We start from the raw sequence: 19,540 nt of genomic DNA, 5'->3' as shown, positions 1-19,540 counted from the left end.
GTTATCCTGAATGGAAGCTCTGAGGCCCCTGAGCTCCAGAAACTCTGAGAGCCGTGGCTTATCCAGTTAAAGAGTTGAATGCTTATTTTGGTTTAATTTTTCACAGTTATGAGATTCTTTTTCCATGAAATGTCTAGTAGAAATGCCCTTTTGTTTGTCTGTTTGGTTTTTTTTTTGTTTTGAGACAGAGTTTCTCTACATAGTCATTGCTGTCCTTGAACTTACTTTATTGACCAAGCTGGCCTTGAACCCGCAGAAATCTGCCTGCCTCTGCCTCCCAAGTACTAGGGTTAAAGGTGTATGCTGCCACATCTGACCTTTAGTTTGACTTTTTTCCTTTTCTTTCTTTCTTTCTTTCTTTCTTTCTTTCTTTCTTTCTTTCTTTCTTCCTCCTTTCTTTCTTTCTTTCTTTCTTTCTTTATTTTTTTGTGAGTTTATTGATTTTTTTTAAAAAATTTAACTTTCTTTAACTTTGGTTCTTTGTGAATTTCACATCACACACCCCGATTCCATTCATTTCCCCATCCCTTCATATCTGCCCTCTATCCTTGCAATCTACCCCCTAAAAGAAAAGAAAAACAGAACAAATAAACAACAACAAAATCCCACTGTGGAAGTTGTAGTGTGTTCCGGTATATCACACAGGATAGCCTTTTGCCCCAAACAGGTTTACCTCAAATGTTCACTGCAATGATCCAGGTTTGGTTTGAGGCCTCTGGCTTCTGCTATACTGTCCATACCGGCTCCTTACTGTAACTCTTCTCCGAGGTCCTGTTGTTGCTCTGTGTCATGGAGATCCCGCAGCTTTGGATCTGCAGGACCAGCCCCTTCACACACTCCAGCAGTTCATAGATGGGGTGTATGTTGGCGTGGGTCAACTCAGAGGCCTAGATCTAGGTCTGGGTGGGAGCTAAGTTGGTCAGCCCACCAGCTCTCCTGCACCCACACCACCAGGGCTAGCTCTCCAGCTTTGCCCAGGTGGGGTGGGGGGGGCAGCTCTCCCAGGTGTCACAGCCAGAGAGGGGTGGGGCCAACTCCCTCTCCCAAGTGTGGTGGTTGGTGAGGGCAGGTCCAGTTCAGCACAGTGCTTGAACATCAACATGGCTGCAGGCAGCAGCCCAGACCAGTGACATCTGTATGACCTTTGGTGGTAACAAGGGCCTGGCTTCAATAAGACCACAGACCCAGACATGGCCCCCTTGTGGTGGCATGGGCCTAGATGTCACAGTAGCTTCAGGTGGCACTCAGATCAGTATGTCCCCTGAGGCAGCATGGCCCTCAGATATTCACATGGTCTCCGATGGCAGCTCAGACCACAGACATTCGCATGGCCTTTGGTGGCAGCATGAGCTGTAGACATCAGTACAGACCCCAGCTGCTGCGGTAGGACCGTGGACCCAGACATGGCCCTTGACAGCAGCAGGTGCCAGGACCTTACCATGGCTTCTCCTCTCTGCCCATTCCTCACCACCACCACATCTCCAGTTCCACCTGTCTCCACAGCGCCCAAACCTCTTGGCTTAGCACTCTCTCCCTCTTCTCTATCGTGTGTTCCATCTTTCCCATCTCTCCATATTTCCTCACTGTAATGGCGTCTGCCACAGGGCCAGGGCAGGCGCTTGGGTGTCTTCCTTCCTTTGCTTTGATTTTAATGTTTTTAAATGAAAGTGATTCAACAGGGCATAGTGTTGCATGACTTTAATTTCAGCACTTGGGAGGCCGATCTCTGAGTTCAAGGCCAACTTGGTCTGCAGAGTGAGTTCAGTACAGCTAGGGCTACACTGAGAAACCTTTGCCTTGAAAAGCAAAAAACATGGGGTTAGGGATTTAGCTCAGTGGTAGAGTGCTTGCCTAGCAAGTACAAGGCCCTGGGTTTGGTCCTCAGCTCTGAAAAAACAAAAAACAAAACAAAAAAACATAACTGAAATTATGTGGTTCAACAGTGCAGGTATAGAACAAAAGAAAATCTTGGAATGTGAAAACTCAAAATCATTTTGATCTGATTTTAAGACTGTTTTTCCAGACTCCGTGTCCTCCTGCGTCATCTCTGAGATCACTAAGGATCTCAGCTGTTTCTCACTTTCACATTCCCACAGACAGAGACAAGCCCCCCTCAGGCAGCTATGGGTTTCTGTCTCTAAGTCAACTTGTTTTTCATGACAAAGGCCCCTCGCCCTGGCTCCTGTCCCTCTAGTCCCATCTCTTTCCGCTGGGATATCTTAGCTCGTAGCTGGAAAACTTTTCAGATGTTTCTGTAAATTAAAGTAAATCACACCCCCAGGTTTCTGAACCAACCTAAAAAACAAACCATGGGTGGGCCACGACAGTGACATTGCAATTCTCCTGAGTCCTTGGTTGGGAATCCTTTCATGCTAAGTCTTTCGCACTCTGCTTGGTACTCATGGAGTTACTGTAACACTCCGTGTAGCTGTTTCTAACCCAAGAGCTACTGTTACCAGTAATCACTTAGCTTTCGTTCTTGATGCTCTTTGGCAAGTGCCGCAGCTCATTGGGTCTACACATTAGGCCAAATACTTCTAGGGACAGAGCACTATGTGATCCAGCACCTCCACTTTCCCCATCTCTGAATAGAAACCTCCCTCATATCCTCCTTCGGGTGGATAGCAGGAGGGCCTATCATTTGTCATATCACCTAACTCTGTAGGGAGCAGTAGAAGGTTGCAACTAATTAAGGCTTCCAGAGATAGGTGCCCAGGTCTAAATCCCTCCTCTCACTCACCACCAGTGAGCTTTGGGTGACGAATCCCCTCCACCATGTGGAGACAAACCAACTCCATCTTCCATGGGGTTCATAGAAAGATCAAGCAAGTTGGTTTTCACGAGGCTTTTATTTACAGCGGGTACTTGTCACGTAGCAAGCGCTATGAAAGTATGAGTATCTCTTATTACCATTGGCAAAGCTTTTTCATTGGTTTATTTGGCAAGCTCCTGGAAAACACTTTTGTTTTTCTCTCGGAAAGTCTCTTAGGAAACTCTTTAGAGCCGTGATGCCTGACTTCCAACCAGATTGGTCATTTATCTCAACCATCTCTGGTGACCTGGTTTGGACTCCCCTACTTTCTACTGCAAGTGTGAGCTCCTTCAAGGCCCTGCCTTTTAAATTCAGAATAAAACTAGATGATGTTGTTCCCTCTCAGTTCAGCTACTGAAACCTACTTGGTCCTGTGTCTTTTCCTCCCAGACCTTATTCCCTTTGGGTGCTTCTCAACAATGGGCCCTTGGGCTAAGAAACTGGTATTCTCTGGAGGCCTGTGGAGTTTCCTGGAGAGGCCAGGACTGGGAAGACGGAGGCTTTCCAAAGGCTGATGCATGTTTTTGACAGGACAACAGTAGCACACAGGGCTGATGAGGAGAGTCCTAAAGCCAAGTCTCACGCAGGGAGGCCGAGTGCTTGCCCCCTTAGGATGGGTGGATGTGTTTATTACCCAGGGAAAAGGGAAAGTCCCAGACATAGGTTTGTTCTAGTACCCAGGGCTTCCTCATATCCTGGCTCAACTACCAAAGCAGTGGAAACAGGCTCAGTATAAAGTGGCCCAGGACTATGAGTTCAAATTTTCTCTAGGCCTGGAGATGCTTCTAATTACAAGAGCCCAGGTCAACCACACTCTCCTCTGATGTCAGGTTCTCATTATAAAGGAGTCGAACTAGCTTATCAACTTTCAGACCTTCCCTTCTGTTGAGCAGTAAGCTGGACCAATGTGTTCTGCAGCTAAAATCAAAGGTCTCCCTCTAGTTTTTTTTTTTTTATGCAGTGACAATAATCATTAATGTACAGTATTTTCTCTCTCTCACACACACACACACACACACTGCTCTGAATCAGGTGCTGCCACTCTCAGAGTTAGAACACAGAACAGGCCAGATCTGATTCTGAAAACACCTCTGATCTAATGACTTAAGACTAAGCCTTCTGCATGCCGTTATGCACTATAGAAAAGCTGCTTCCAGATGTTTCCACTCCAGATGTTTTCCACTCAAATACTGGGAAACATAGGGCCAGGTGGACACTAATGGTTGTTTCGATGTTAAATCTGATCCATGCCAGGGTTTTCAGGAAATATGGGGCTCATGGGGCCATGTTCCCCCTGACCTTAGCCCTCTATTGGTGCTTCCATTGTCACTGCAGTCTCCAGGGCAAGCATTCACTTGAAGGACTTTCTGTGAGCCATTCTATGAAAAGGACCTCCTCTGTATAGGTCCCCTACACCCACAACACATGATCAGCAAGGTGTGTATTTGGGGTGAATGAGATCAGGGTTCCAAAGTCCTGGGCTAGGCTGCTACAGAGGAAGAAATGGAGTTTGAAGATATGTCCCTAGCCCGTCACCTGACCATTTTGTAGGTCTACATTGACTTTTGGGAGAGTGAGAGTCAGTAAAGTGAGAGTCAGGAAGAACTGGTCCCATATCACTGTACCCCAAGTTCTGACTACCCCCTCCATCTTTCCCCTGAGGTGGGGAGTGCTTACGTCTGGTTTTACATCTGAAAAGCAGGTTTGGAGACCCATCTGGGCAGCTGTTGGTCTTCCTCCATCCCATTCTATTGGGAGGAAAAGGTAGCTCTCATTGGTCAGTGGGGTGGAGGATGGGACCCTGCTGCTCCAAGTGGGGGTGATAGAGTGGCTGAAATGACTTCTGGGATACTCTTGGTGATCAAACTGTGAGGTCCTGGGAGGCCAGAGGACCTGCTTTCCTGGGTAGGTGGTAAGGCACTGGTGGGGTAAGGGATGAAGACAGGGCAAGGGACTTTCTGAAAATTGGGACAACTTGGTCCTGACACGTGTACTAGGTATAGAGGAGAGGAGTGGGTCCCAATAGCTCCAGGCTTCAGAACCCTCATCTTGATGACAAAGATAGACGGACTTCCATTCACTGTCCTGCTGGCTTTGTCTGTTCTTCATTACTTGGGCCCCGTATTTCATCCCCTGGGGCCTTTCCAATGGTGGTGTCTAGGTCCCTGGTTCTGGGGATGGGGAAGAAGCCCACTGTACCAGAGGTCCTGGCCCTGGGGGATTACCATGGCAAAACCTCAAAGATGGGAACTGCAGGGCTAGGTGAGTGCTCCTTGGTTAGTGTGGTAGTATATTTGGTCATCTTGGCAGTGAATGAATCCATGAGTATAAGGAAGGAGGCCCCCGTAGTGACCGACTCCCCTGGGTCAGAATGACACAGACAGGTGGCAGGATGAGACGGGACACAGAAGGGATGATGGGTAGGTTGTGTACCCTTTGTAGTCAGGAGCCAGATTTCTCCTCAGGCTCTGGGCAGGTAGGACTGGAGTGGGGGGTAGGTATAGGTACCTGTCCCTGAGGAACGGACACATCTCTTCTGCCTGCCTCCCTTGACACGAGCAGCAGCCCCCTGTGGTGGAGGTATCCCTAGGTAAAGCGTTCTGCCTTTAGCCTCTGCCCTCTACCCCCACTCGAGTTTCTTGGTCAAATAAACAGCAGCCTTCTCTAACTGAGGTCTCAAGGGACAGGAACAACCTGCAGTCTACAGGAAAGGGAGACCAGGTGTTAGGCTGGGCAGGAGAAAGGATGGGCCAGACAGATACGGGCCATGGCAGAGGAAGGACTGAACTCCAGAAGGGGCAGGAGGCACTGCTGGGCTGAATACAGCCCAGGGCCTGGGAACAGGGCCTTGGAGGAACGGCCCTACCCAGGCACCACTGCAGGCTACCCTGGTCAGGAGATCTCATTGCCAAACACTTCTAGCACGAGGGGTGTGAGCTTCATGCTATTCTCCGGCTGGAAGGAGAGGGACCGGTACTGTTTGGAGTGTTCCTCGTTGAGGCTCCGCAGGTCAGCCAGCTTCTGGATCATCTTGGCGTAGAGCTGGTGGCTGCCTGGTGGCGGGTGGCGGCAGCGGATATAGGTCTGCAGCGTGTTGGACAGGCGGTCCTGGATGGCTTCAACCAGCTTGGCATCCTGGACCCCAGGTCGGTCTGTGTCACGGGGGATGGAGGAAGACACAGGATGCTCACGGCTCAGTTTCACAGTATCCATCGCACAGGTACCCTATGTCAGCATCCCCTCTGATGACATTCCCTGCATTTGGTACCAAGTCCTTTTGTGGGCTCATCTGGTCCTGTACCCACATCACCCCACTCCTTCTGTCTCTAGGTTCAGTCCTTGCTTTGGTATTCAGGTACTTCCCACTCTGGCTAACAGATCTCCCCTTTGCCTGGAAACCAGCTCTCGTCATTTCCCCCGACCCACTGGTTCTCACGGAACAGACTAAAAGCTCTTCCTGCAGAAGGCTGTTCCTGATACCCCTCCATCTCCATGCCCCAGATCTATGCCAGGATCTCTCCAGTAGCATCTTCATATTCAAAACTCCCATCATAGTGCAGATGGGTTTATACCAGCATTTGTTTTCCCCTAACTCTCGTGGGAGAGAAGTCTATCCTTTCTCCTGTGACTCCCTGGGCCTTGTCCAGTGTCTGGCCATAGCAGGTGCTCAGTAAATCATTACTGTGGATGGGTGAGCGCATGTCTATTCCTTGGGCCTTCACCTTGGCATTCCTGGCCATAGGCCACTAGTTTGTCTCCTGTGCACACGTGGTCCAGGCTGAGTCAGGTCTCTATCCTTTGGGCTTTATCACCAATATAACATCTCCAAGACTACAACCAACTTCCTTCTCAGTCTTTTCCCCTTTGGGTCACATCCCACAGCTTCCAAAGTCAACCCAGGCAGAAGTGTCTATTACTCCCCAAGGATTGGTGCCCTGCCTCCGAGGAACCTCGGGTGACTGACAAGTTCATCCGAGGTCATACAAGAACAGAGCCTGAGTACTGGGGAACACCCAAGTCCTATGAATGGCCTGTGGAACCCTGCTCATCTGGTTCCTCAAAGTCCCATGAATCACCTTGGCCTCCACAAGACAAAGCCACATGTGTTGAGCGACCCCTCCACATGCCTCCTGGGCTATGTAAACCCAGCAAAGGGAGCATTTCCTTATTTCCTTATTGCTTCTCTTGTTCATCCCTCCCTCAGACTGCCCTGCTGGCTCTGAGCAGGTCTCTGTCACTCATAGGCCCCACCATGTACCAGGTCTCTCAGCTCCTCCCTACCAGGCTCCATACCTGGGGAGACAATGCAGATGGCCATGAGAAGGACATGTTCTTCCTCGTGTAAGTTCAGCTTCTTCAGCCCCACCTGGAACTTTATGAGGGGCTCAATCAGCTCCAGGGTGTGCCCAGCTGTGAGAGAGAACAGCCAGGGTGAGGCGGAGACATCCACTCTACCTGAAACCACCCCTGGGCATTATCCCTTCCCTCCTCTCTGCTGTTGGCATTCCCCTTTCATGTATCTGGTCAAACTCCCAAGAGTCCAGAGCCAGGATAGATGCAGAGTCTGGGAGCTGGAGGAAGTACAGGTGGAGTCCCACCATACCTTTGGAGACATCAGTGATGTCATACTTGTAGTCCTGGCTGCCACAGTCCCAGGACATGTCATCCATGGTGAAAGACTGGTTGGAACGTAACATGATCACCTCAATGGCGCTTGACTTAAGCAGGACAATCTGGTCATCGGAGGTGAGATCCCTGTTGGGGAAGGCAGGCAGGGAGAAGTCAGGTAACCGGTTCAAGTCACGGGCACCTGGTTAGTTGTTTGGACAGGGCTATACCCAATGGCTGACCAGCGTGTGTCTGGCTCTTCCATCAAGAGTTTCCAGCCTGGCTGGAACGGGAAAGAAGGTATCTGGAGAGAGAGAACCTAAGGCTGTCCCAGTAGCTCAGTGACTGACACCGAAGCTACCACGGACAGGGAGGGGCAGCCAAAGGAAGCTTCCTGTGTTGTACCACACAACACAGGTTTGCAAAAGGTGTAGCCAGAACTACTGTCAACACCTTCTGTATTCCAGTTGTCTAGTCCTTCTCAATAGCGACCGTAGATGACTCTGTCTCCAGAACACCTCCTGAGCCGTTGACTTTTTAACTTCCTGCTCACATTAGGACAGCTCTGTCTCAGTGCCATCTTTTTTTTGGGGGGGGTGTATGTGTATGTGTATGTGTGGAGGTTGATGTCCGATGTCTTTGCTACCCCTGGGGTTATAGATGTACTGCCACATCTGGCTTTTAAATGGGGTTTGGGGAATCTGAACTCAGAACCTCATGCTTGCATGCCGGGCACCTGATCTACTGAGCTGTCTCCATAGCTGTAGTGGTTTGAATGAGAATGGTCCCCACAGGGTCATAGATTTGAATGTTTAAGTCACCAGGAGTGGGGCTATTTGGGAAGGATGGGGAAGGTTGTGGCCTTGGTGGAGTAAGTGTGGTCTTGTTGGAGGGTGTGTATCACTGGGGGAGGTAGGCTTTGAGGTTTAAAGGGCCCTAACCAGGCTCAGTGGTTCTCTCTCTGCCTGCTGCCTGTGAATCAGGATGTAAAGCTCTCAGCCACTTCCCTAGTGATGCCCATGTCTGCTTCCGGCCATGAGGATCATGGACTAACCCTCTGAAACTGTAAGCAAGCCCCCCAGTTAAACGTAAGAGTTGCCTTGGTCATGGAGTCTCTTCTCAGGAAAGGAACAGTAAGACAATGGCCTTCCATGGTTTGTGCAACAGCCTCCTACTGGAATCCCAGAGTCTCAAGCCTTTCATTGGCTTTGCTACTGCTGCTACAGGGCAGTGTTATTCTTGTGCTCGGGATCCTCCCTAGGATCAGATGTCCCAAGATCAAGTCCAGACTCCACAACTTGGCAGTGGTGGGTCTTTCCAGGCCTCTTCCCATTCCAAACGCCACCCCTCCTCCATTCTTGCAACACGGGGCCACTCTGCATTCAATCGATGTGCACTCCTACACATCACGCCTTTGAAGATGCAGAGCTTCAGCTGGGAACAACTTTTTCCTTCCATTTTTTTAAAAATTGCATTATTTGTCTTGTGTGTATGCAGAGGGGTGTGTGTGTGTGTGTGTGCCACAGCGTACGCATGGATGTCAAAGGACAACTGGGAGAATCTTCTCTTCTTCTATCACGTGGGTTTCATGGATTACTTAGGTTTCCAGATTGACAGCAAGACCCTTTGTCTTTTTAAGTGTCTCAGATGCTTCAGATGGGTTCAGAAACACTTTCTTTTAACGCTTCATCACCTTGCTGGCCTGCAAACCAGAGTGCTGTCCTGTGGCATCCCAACCTCCAACTATCTGGCTCTTTCTTTGTCATCAGTTCATACTGATGGTGCTTACCTTTGACCTTTCCCTTCCCATCCTCATCTCTGTCTCTGTCTTGCATTCTGGACACTGGGGTTCTATGTAGCCCAGCCAGGTTGGAGTTTTCTCTGCCTCCTGAGAGCTGTGGTTGCGTCTCCCAGTTCTAACTTTTGTTTGTAAGCTACTGGGAGCCAATATCAAGTCTTAACTGCCTTATTGTTTCCCCACGGTGATTACTGAACGCTGGATACAAGAAGATCAATAAACAGGTTGGTGTGACAAGAGGCCAGTCTTGTGAGTCAGGAGCTAGGCTTGTCTGGGCAATGGCTGGGGGTGAGGAACAGGCTGATAGGCCAACTTGCCTCTGGCTTTCCCTCCTTTCCTTTCCCGACTGTCTAGACTCCCCCGTAGGAGTCTCCTGTAGACAGGGTAAGACACTTTCTGCAGCACTTGGGTATGTAAATGCAGGAAACAGTTGATAGACAGTAGGAAGTGAATGGCTTTCATGGCTAGACGGCTAGTCAAGGGTCAGGACTGAGAAACCGCACCGATATGACATCGGGAAGGCTCCGATTGGAGACTGCATGGATAGTGCCATGTCAGCATGTCTGATGAACGGCTGTGGTTGACTTCCGCAGATTTCTCCAAGAGCCAAGCTCACAGCCTCTGGGCCCAGCTGTGAGGCTGTTACACAAAGCCTGGCCAATGGCCTGTCCTTCTGCCTGTCTCTATCTGGGAGGATCCTACACTTGCACAGGTTCTAGCGGCACAGCAAACCTCCAGACTTCCCCATCACCGGTGAGAGCCCCTAACTGTGGCTAAGTGAATTTTTTTAAAAAAAAGATTTATTTCTTTTATGCATGTGAATACACTGTCACTGTCTTCAGACCCACCAGAAGAGATTATCAGAGCCCATTACAGATGGTTGTGAGCCACCATGTGGTTGCTGGGAATTGAACTCAGGACCTCTGGAAGAACAGTCAGTGCTCTTAACCACTGGGCCATCTCTCCAGCCCTAATTTAAATTTTTAAAAATCTATTTATCATTTCTATTACTATTGTGTGTGTAGGGGTGTGTGCACATGTGCTCTGGTATACTTGCAGAGGTCAGAGGGACACTTTTGGAGAGTCAGTTCTAATCAGTTCTCTTCTCTCTTTCCACCATGGATTCTGGGAAATTAATCTCAGGGCATCAGGCTTTGGCTGGGAAGTGCTTTCACCTGCAGAGCCAGCTCACCAGTCTGTATTTTTTTTTTTTAAAGAGAACTACAGAATTCTACTTTTATGGTTGACAAACAGATTAACAATATGGTATCCAAATACCTCTAAATACTCAATGCACATTAAAAAAGTAAAAACTAACTAGGTGTAGTGATGGCATACAGGAGACTGAAATGGGGGAGTTTGAGTCCAGCCTGGGCTACATAGTAAGTTCTAGACCAGCCTGAGCATCAAAGTGAGACACCATGACAAAAGCAAGTAAACAAGCAAGCAAGCAAGCAATAAACCTAGCTAACAATAAACAAAGCAAACACCGCTTCCATTTGTGTTTTAGCTCACTATTAAATCTTGGGGAAATTAAGAAAATGTATAAAAGCACATGAAAAACAGCTTAGTTCTTAGTAGGTAGGCTGTATCACGTTGCAGCACAGGAGGCATCTTGGCCCCTTCTCGTTTCTGCTCCTCCATGTCACTGTGACGAAGGGCTTTGCTCTACTCAAAACTGATGAGCAGTCAGGCCTGCTGCTTGAAACGAGGTTTCAGTAGGATGAGTGTCTCTTATGATCCAGACTACTGTTGTGAGGGAAACCTCCCAGGACCCCACATTACACCCACAGCTGGGAAAGGCAGGGACTTTCTAACCATGGTTCCAGGAAACAGAAGGGAGCTCGCTCTGCTTTGGCAAGTATTAACCCAGGACCTGGCCGAGTGCTGTCTCTTCCCCGTAGCGATTCACAGCTGTGGCCACTTCTGGGCACCTGAGATGCTCCCTGGAACTCTGTGGCTGTCTGGCCAGCCCCTCCCTGCCTGTCTTCCCACGGTATTGTACCTCCAGCAAATTTCCAGCACAGTTCTTATCTCTTGGCAGCCGTTGTTTACACTGTCTATCTCTCCCATCAGACCCTGAATCCCTGGAGGCCAGAGATGATTTTCTAATCAACTTCAATCCCTCACGGTTTATACAAGAAAGCTGCTGAACCGAAGGATAAACGAACGGGAAAGAGCCTAGGGAAAGGGAACATCACAACCTCCAGCCTGTGACTGGAAAAGGAGTCCCCAGAAACGGAAGTGGGCTGCAAGCATTTAGCTCACCAAGCCGGGCTTGAGCAGCTGTGGTCCTGTACCCTACACCACTGGCCGTGTACGACAGTCTGCGCATGCTCGGCCCGTATCCGCAGAGCGCATCCCGGCCGACACCACCTCCTCCATGTACTCCTTTTGAAGCACGAAGAGGGAGGTTTGTGGGTGAGCTGGAGCATTGTGAAGGGTGGGAGTAGGATGGGGGAGCAGAGCCAAGGGTGCGCTACTGTGCCGTGCAAGCTCAGAAGAGCCTATCAAGTCTTGCCCTGGCTTGGTCCTGTGCCCAAGCCGTTTCATCCCATCCCCACGCCCCTCACCTACACAGAAGTCTCGTCTCGCCTCTCCCCACCTGTCTCCCTCGCCTTCGGGCAACAAGATCAAAGTTGCCAGGGATGCAACTACTGTTCTCAGAAAAACACAACTCCTTAGTGTGGAAACCGCAGACCCGGAGAGCTGCCGGGCTGGCTGCTGTCCAGATCCCTACTGTTTAGTCTCGTTATCTGTATTTCTACACTTCTAGAGCTCCCGGGAAGGCCTGGTCCATTTTTGTTATAAAGCAGTTTGCTCTGAAATTTCTCAGGCCGAGCCGAGGAAAGAGAAGCCAACCTGAGGGAGGATGTTTAACCATTTAACCCACGCTGCAGAGATACATGGGTGGCTCTCATGTCTGTTCATGTACAGCCATGACTATAGCGCTAGGGTAGTGAACCCTGTGGGGACATGGGGCCTGAAAGGAAAGGAAGGAGTAGATTGTCTCAGCCTTGGAGAGAGAGGGGAGGAGCAAATGATAAGCGCTGGCAATATGGGAGGTACTTGGGAAGCATTCTATAATAGCTGCCTCTACTGCTTCCAAACTCCAAAGTTTGGCATATAGAGGGGCTCTCGGGGCCACCTGTCCACCCTCTCCCACACTACAGTGAGGAAAGATGGCGCTCATGGATGAGAGTCTGGCGCTCCTCAGAATCAGGTGGAAGCCGGCTGCTGCCAGAAGGACTTCAGAACCTTGGAATGTTTTGATTCTAGTTATTTACACAAAACACGACTTTGGAAGACATGGAGTTTGCAGATAGCAGCACGAAGCACCATAGAAGGATCTGGAACTCGTGCTAAAAAAAATGTGTTGCCTGTTCCACAGCGAGGTTCTGAGGGTGAACCAGGCCTCGTCCCACACAGGAGCCTCGGTGTGCCCAGCTGGCTGACAGAAAGCCCTTTTTCCTGTCGTCACAGCTGAAGGTGCAGTGTGTGTGTGTTTGTGTGTGTGTATGTGTGTGTGTGAGCATGTGTCTCTGTATGAGTGTGTCTCTGTGTGGGTGTATGTCTGTGTATGTGTATGTCTGTGTGACTGTGTGTCAGTGTGTGTATGTGTCTCTGTGTGTGTGTCTGTGTATGTGTATATCTGTGTGACTGTGTGTCTGTGTATGTCTGTGTGTGACTGTGTGTTTCTCTCTGTGTGTGTCTGTGTGACTGTGTGTGTCTGCAACTGTATGTGTCTGTGACTGTGTGTATCTGTGACTATGTGTGTCTTTGTGTGGGTCTGTGTGACTGTGTGTGTGTGTCTGTGTCTCTGTGTGTGTCTGTGTGACTATGTGTTTCTGTGTGTCTGTGTGACTGTGTGTCTCTCTGTGTGTGTCTGTGTGACTGTGTATGTTTGTGTGTCTGTGTGACTGTGTGTGTCTGTGTGCCTGTGTTTCTCTGTGTCTGTGTGTGTCTGTGTGACTGTGTGTGTCTGTGGGACTATGTGCCTCTGTGTGTCTGTGTGACTGTGTGTGTCTGTGTGACTATGTGCCTCTGTGTGTCTGTGTGCCTGTGTTTCTCTGTGTCTGTGTGTGTCTGTGTGACTGTGTGTGTCTGTGGGACTATGTGACTCTGTGTGTCTGTGTGACTGTGTGTGTCTGTGTGACTATGTGCCTCTGTGTGTCTGTGTGACTGTGTGTTTCTCTGTGAGTGTCTGTGTGTGTCTGTGTGACTGTGTGTGTCTGTGTGTGTCTGTGTGACTGTGTATGTCTCTGTGTGTGTCTGTGTGCCTGTGTGTCTCAACACTGCTTGTCATGTTTCATGTTTCTCTTCCACATGTCAGTCACTGATCCAGTCTGAGTTGGTGAGCAGTATAAAACAACACTCAGACAATTGTCTCCTGTCAGAAACCTACTAGGAGATGCCATGTTAGCTCTGCGAACTGCCACTGTTAAGAGGACAGTGTAGTACTTTAGACAAGAACTGACTGCGTTCTCTTACAGTGGTGGGCAAAACCATGAAAGTCACCCCCTATTAGCTTCTACCCCAAAGTGGCCAGTGTTCCCAGGATCCAACACCAGGCTCTAGTTTCAGTGTTTGGTACCATGGGAAGTGGTGTCTCCATTGCTTTGTGTTGACTGATTTCTTCTTATTTCTTGACCACATTATGTACGGCTTTTACAGAAATGTACCTAATGAACTTTTGGAAACAGTGAAGATATTAAATATACATAAGTATAGATCTAACCATATTGACAATACCACATTGTTTTAAGAATATTTAATACCAAATAAATACTCAGATACAATTAACATATATGCCATTATATTATTTTTATATGATATGTTTATTTTTATATATTACATTTATTATATTTTATAATTATATATTACATATAATATATTATATGATTAATAATATATTATATTATTATGACATTTATATTATATATGTATACACACATATATATTATATAATTATATAATCTATAGTAATATAAATATAAGTATGTATATATATATGGGGTGTCTGTGTGTGTGCAGGTCTGTGTGTGCATGTTCATATGTGTATAGACGTGTGTGGGCTTGTGTATGGAGACCAGAGGTCAACATTATGTACCCCTCCTTGACCTTTTATAACTTTATATATTGTAGCAAGGTTTCCTGAGCCCTAGAGCTGGCTGATGTACCTAGTCCAGGTAGCCAGCTTGCCCTGAGGATTCCCTTTGCCTCTGAATGCTGGGATTTGTACCCAACTAGCCTGGGATTTTTTTCTTTTTTTAATTTTTATGTCTGGGTGTTTTTGTCTGGGTGTACATCTTTATATCACATGCATACAGTACCTATGGAGGCCAGAAGAGAGCACTGTCCCAAAACTGGAATTACAGACAGTTGTAAGCTATCGTGTAGGTGCTGGGAATCAAACTTGGGTCCTTCGGAAGAACAGTCAGTGCTCTTAAGCCAGCTCTTCAGTCCTGACCTGGATTTCTTTATGTGGGTATTAAGGATCTGAACTCTGGTCTTCGTGTGTATACAGTGAGCACCCTTAACCACCGAGCCATCTTCTCAGTTCCATATGCAATTATTATTGAAACGAACTGACATAAATGGAAAAATCTGTATGAACGAGTCTGTACAGCAAAATGCCTACTCTAGGAGATTCTTTGTATCTTACCATTGGTAAGAAGGCTTAGTGTGATCGGGAGATGGTGTTTTGATACAGATTTGAGTAAAGAATGGCCGGGTCATGTATGCCAGTGAACCTGCCGCCATTTTTCTAGGATTCCTGAATTACTTCACAAGTCCGTAAGTCCTATACGTTGTCTTCACTGTTACTTCTTCATCCTGGACTCAGAAGCGTGCGTGCAGGATGGGATCTAAAGGGATGATGTAAAGACTAGTCGCAAGCCAGAGGAATCAAGTGGGAACTGGCTGCAGGAGCTAGGGGTCCTCGGTCTGGTTCTGACATCATAGAAGGATCTTAGGTGGTCATGAGATCCCAGTGGGATTTCATTTCCTCCTCCAGAAAGTGAGCGGTGGGGCTGCTCTCAACACAATGCTGGGCAGCTGTGTGTGGGAAAGTATATCCTGGCCTGGTCCAGGGGTTCTGGTGTAGGCATTCTGGGGTGGGCCTGAGGCTGTGTTTGGAGGAAGCAATGGAAAGCCGCCAATCATCTTTTAGGTCTGTATAGGATTCTGACAGTTCTCCACACATTGCAAGAGTTTCTTTTTTGGTGTGTTTTTGTTTTTTGTTTGTTTGTTTTTGTTTTTTTGTTTGTTTTTTGAGACAGGGTTTCTCTGTATAGCCCTGACTTTCCTAGAACTCACTCTGTAGACCAGGCTGGCTTCAAACTCAGAAATCCGCCTGCCTCTGCCTCCCAAGTGCTGGGATGAAAGGCATGTGCCACCACCGCCCGGCTTGCAAGAGTTTCTTACCTGAATCCTGGGATCATCTTGGCAAAGCCGATGACCTTCTGGATGCTGTAACTGACAAGATCAGCCAGGTGGGGCAGCATGGAGAGCGGAGACAGGTCCAGAGTCACAGAGGGATCATCAGAATCCTCTTCGTTCAGATCCAGGTTGGAGAAGCTGGATGGTTCCATCATGTCTGCCGTGAGGAGGAAAGAGGCGGAGCTACTTAGGAACAACCAGGCCAGGGCCTCTTGTGAGAACCTTGGGCGTCTTAGGGGCAGTCAGCTGAGGAGCCAATGGTGACTGCCTTTACCCCGGGTCTGTTTCTCCCCAGGCTGCCTCTGGGTCTCTCCCCATCTCTTATTTTAGCTGTTTGAGGCAGTAAATTCAAGGAACCTGAGATACTCAGGGGAAAATATGATCCTTCTTAGCTATAGCTTTGCAAAACATGCAGTTCCTACCAATCTCAACTTAAAAATGTGTTTGGGGCCCTTCAACCCAGGGGGCAACGTGCTCCCCTTTGTTATGATGGAGTAACTACAAGGCAGAGGATATCTACATGTTCCAACTATACACTGGAAGCAAATATAAACTCGTATTTGTAAAGATGGAAGCATCACAAACTCTTCTGCAGTGATGGATGCTACTGAAGAAGTGTAGTTGTGCAGGTAATCTAAAAATCGATTTGAAACTTGGAGTGAAAAGCCTCTAGTTGCTGGGTGTGATAGTCAACTAGGGTGGCCTTGAACTCACAGGGATCTGTCTCCTACTTCTAGCACCTGGCTGCAGTGATTATGTGCCCAAACACAAACACACACACACACACACATACACAGAGAGAGAGAGAGAGACACACACACAGAGACACACACACACAGAGAGAGAGAGAGAGAGAGAGAGAGAGAGAGAGAGGGAGGGAGGGAGGGAGGGAGGGAGGAAGGGAGGGAGGAAGGGAGGGAAAGAGAGAGAGAGAGAGAGAGAGAGAGAGAAAGAAAGAGAGAGATTGACTGAGAGGAAGGAAGAGAGAACGAGAGAAAGAGAAGAGAGACAGCAATGGCACAGTTATGGAATCTCAGTTCCATGCATTCATTATAAGAAAAAAAAAATGGAATATTTACCCAAGAGAAAAACTAAAAGACTAGGAACCAATCTAGATATCCAACAGTGGGGGATTTTGACTTGTTATTACTATATTTCACAACACTATTCAGCCTTTTTAAACTTTAGTTTTAAATTTTAAAAATTTTAGTGTGTGTGTGTGCACGCACATGCACGCACACTCACACACATGCGTGTACATCGGGAGGTCTAGTATCTGAAGGCTATAATCACCCAGAGTGGGGGTTTCATCCTCACCTTCTTCCAGACCCCAAGAGGAGGACACTAGGGGTGGTGGAGAGGTAGAAGGGGAGGGGCAGGCAGAATGAGGAAGGACGGATGACACAGGATGATAGAGATGAATGTATGAGAACTGAAAGCACAGTGTGCCATACTCTCAGAAGCAGTAGGCGACAGGTTGCTCAAAACTGTGATGCTTATTCCCCAGTGCCTAGGCCACTGGGCCCTGCCTACATCATAGGTCACCTTGATATGTCAATTTCACCTTCCAAAGACTCCAGGAGCAAAACATTGAATATTGACCTCCAGGTCCCTCCAAGGGAGGAAGTCAGGGATAGAGTCTGGCTCGGACCAAGAAGGCCTGTTGTCTATACTGCCAGAACCCCAGACTGCTCTCTTCCCAGCATGCATATTGCACAGCCAGCCTCCTTTCTGTGAAAGAAGGACTCTGTGGAGGACCCTGTGCCACACAGAGTGTGCCAATGGGAGATTTCTGTCTCTTTCCCTATCGCCTCAGGGCAAGTGGGCCTGAACACCCCCAACCCCGTTTTCTTGGTAGAAGTGCTCCTTACCTAGTGAGGTGGTGTACAGATCGGAGCTGGAGGAGGAGGAGTCCCCGGAGAAGCTGAGTGTGGGCCTTGGAGAATAGCTCCCTGTACTTGTGTCCGCACGAATTGGAGGCTGGAAGGCAAAGATGGGGAGAATCTTTGGCAAAGAGGTCCCTATCTGAGGGCCGCTTTCCTGCCTCTGAGAGCAAAGACTTCAGTGAAGGTCTGCAGGGAGAGGAGGGGCTCACAGTGGGCAGCTCAGCCTCCGAACCTTCCCTGGTTCCCAACCTTCCATCCCTTCTCCCCGTGCCTAGGCTATACCTGAATCCCCACTAGCCTGGTTCAAGCCATAGGCTGACAGACGTACCCGGAAGTCCCTGAAGTCAGCATAGGTGGGGTCGTAGGTCTTGTGGTGAGCATCCAGCAGGATGGCTATGATACGCTGCTGCTCCTCAGACAGCTTGGGCCTCAGACTGTCCTTCAAGGCCTCTTCCTCCTTTCTCTTCATGATCATCTCCCTCTTACGTTGCACTTCCTCATCTGTTAGGATGACTGTGGAGGGAAGACAGCGAGTCCAGAGTCACAGCCAAAACTCCAGGAGCCTTTTCTCCACTACAAAAGGACCAGAACGGAAGGAGCTGACCAGCTCCTTACACTGAAGCTCCTTGGGACCCAGCTGCCTTGTTAGGTCCGATGCCTTAACACTGAGAAAACTGGGTCTTCTGGCATGTGCGGGAGAAAGGGGTTTGAGAGGAATGGAGTCGGGTACTCGAAGTCTAGATTCCCAAGGAATCTAGTTGTGGACCCTTGGGAAAACAACAGACTTTCTGGACGATTTTTTTTTTCTCTTGTTCATAGAAAGGGAGCAGTTTGGAGCATATGGTCCCTTCCAAGGTCTCTTTATTGGAGAGGATGGGAAGGGAGGAAGAGAAGGAAGAGATGGAGAAGGAGAAAAACATCCCAGAAGGCTAGGCTACCTGCCTTGAGAAGGGGATGTGTGCCTGGCACAGTGTTAAGTGTGCCCATGCCTCGGGCTCCATAACTAGGCTTTCCCTGTGTCGGAGGTGAGGAGCTCAGCAGTCCCTCCCCCCCACCCCATGAAGTAGCCGTTTCCATTTGGAACTCAGCCGTCTGCTCTATTCTAAACAACATGAAAAGGCGTTGCTCAGGCTGGAGAGATGGCTCAGCAGTTATAAGCACTGACTGCTCTTCCAGAGGTCCTGAGTTCAATTCCCAGCAACCACATGGTGGCTCCCAACCATCTGTAATGGGATCTGATGCCTTCTTCTGGTGTGTCTGAAGAGAGCAACGATGTACTCGCATACATGAAATAAATAAATAAATTTTAAAACAAGACACTCTATAAAAGGTAAAGAACAGAAAAGAAAAGACATTGCTCCCTTGATTCTTTGCAAAATACTATCTCTATCCTCCAGAATTGGTATGCAAAATGTTCTGAGCCCTCTTGGGATCCCTGGAGTCTAGAGCCCCATAGCCCTAGTCTGGGGGAACCCTTTCCACTGGACAGTAGGTAGCTAACTGTTCATGGAGGGTCTTCTATCTCCTGCAGGCTGGTACGGGGGCTTCTGCAATGGCGCCTGACACCCTGTGTTGAGCAGCTGCTTGCAAGGGCAGGTGGGAGCAGGATGCCTGGCACAGCAGCCAGACAAACAGACCGCCTGGCCGGGGCTTGCAGAGCCTGGTGTTTGGAGTGGGCACTAGGGCCTCAGCCTGTACCTACTCGCTCTGTTCTCAAGCTGGCAGGGCATCTGCCTACAGAGCTGAGGAGTTTCACAAGAGCAGGGGAAGGAACTGGAAGCAGTAAACGGGTTCTGGGCTTCAAGAAAAGTCCACTGACCTCAGCCCCTTGTGGAGAGAGAAGATGAGAGCAGTCAGTGGGGGTGGGGCTGAAGAAGTACCTATGGTAGGCCAGAGGGGACAATCAAAGCTACTGGTATAGCAGGAAAGGGAAGTATTTGGGAAAGATGGAGTCTTCTTTCCCAAGGTACACAGACTGGGAACAGTACCTGGAGG

At 48.7% G+C, this 19,540-nt stretch overlaps 1 protein-coding gene across 1 annotated transcript in view; it reads right to left on the bottom strand.

The window, feature by feature from the left end:
* Positions 1–4,606: 4,606 nt before the first annotated feature.
* Vdr (vitamin D receptor) overlaps positions 4,607–19,540 on the bottom strand; it is a 52,188-nt gene continuing 37,254 nt past the window's right edge. Inside the window, exons 5-10 of the mRNA XM_028789371.1 lie at positions 17,874–18,058; positions 17,531–17,639; positions 15,645–15,816; positions 7,416–7,567; positions 7,106–7,222; positions 4,607–5,964 (exon numbers count right to left, since the gene is read on the bottom strand). Coding sequence (XP_028645204.1) covers positions 5,705–5,964; positions 7,106–7,222; positions 7,416–7,567; positions 15,645–15,816; positions 17,531–17,639; positions 17,874–18,058 — 995 coding nt within the window. The 3' untranslated portion in view covers positions 4,607–5,704. The remainder of the gene's footprint in view (positions 5,965–7,105; positions 7,223–7,415; positions 7,568–15,644; positions 15,817–17,530; positions 17,640–17,873; positions 18,059–19,540) is intronic.

This window comes from Grammomys surdaster, unplaced genomic scaffold (genome assembly GCF_004785775.1).
Source record: "Grammomys surdaster isolate TR1022 unplaced genomic scaffold, NIH_TR_1.0 125818, whole genome shotgun sequence".
Classification (NCBI taxonomy): Eukaryota; Metazoa; Chordata; class Mammalia; order Rodentia; family Muridae; genus Grammomys; species Grammomys surdaster.
This window is presented reverse-complemented; position numbering and strand designations above follow the sequence as displayed.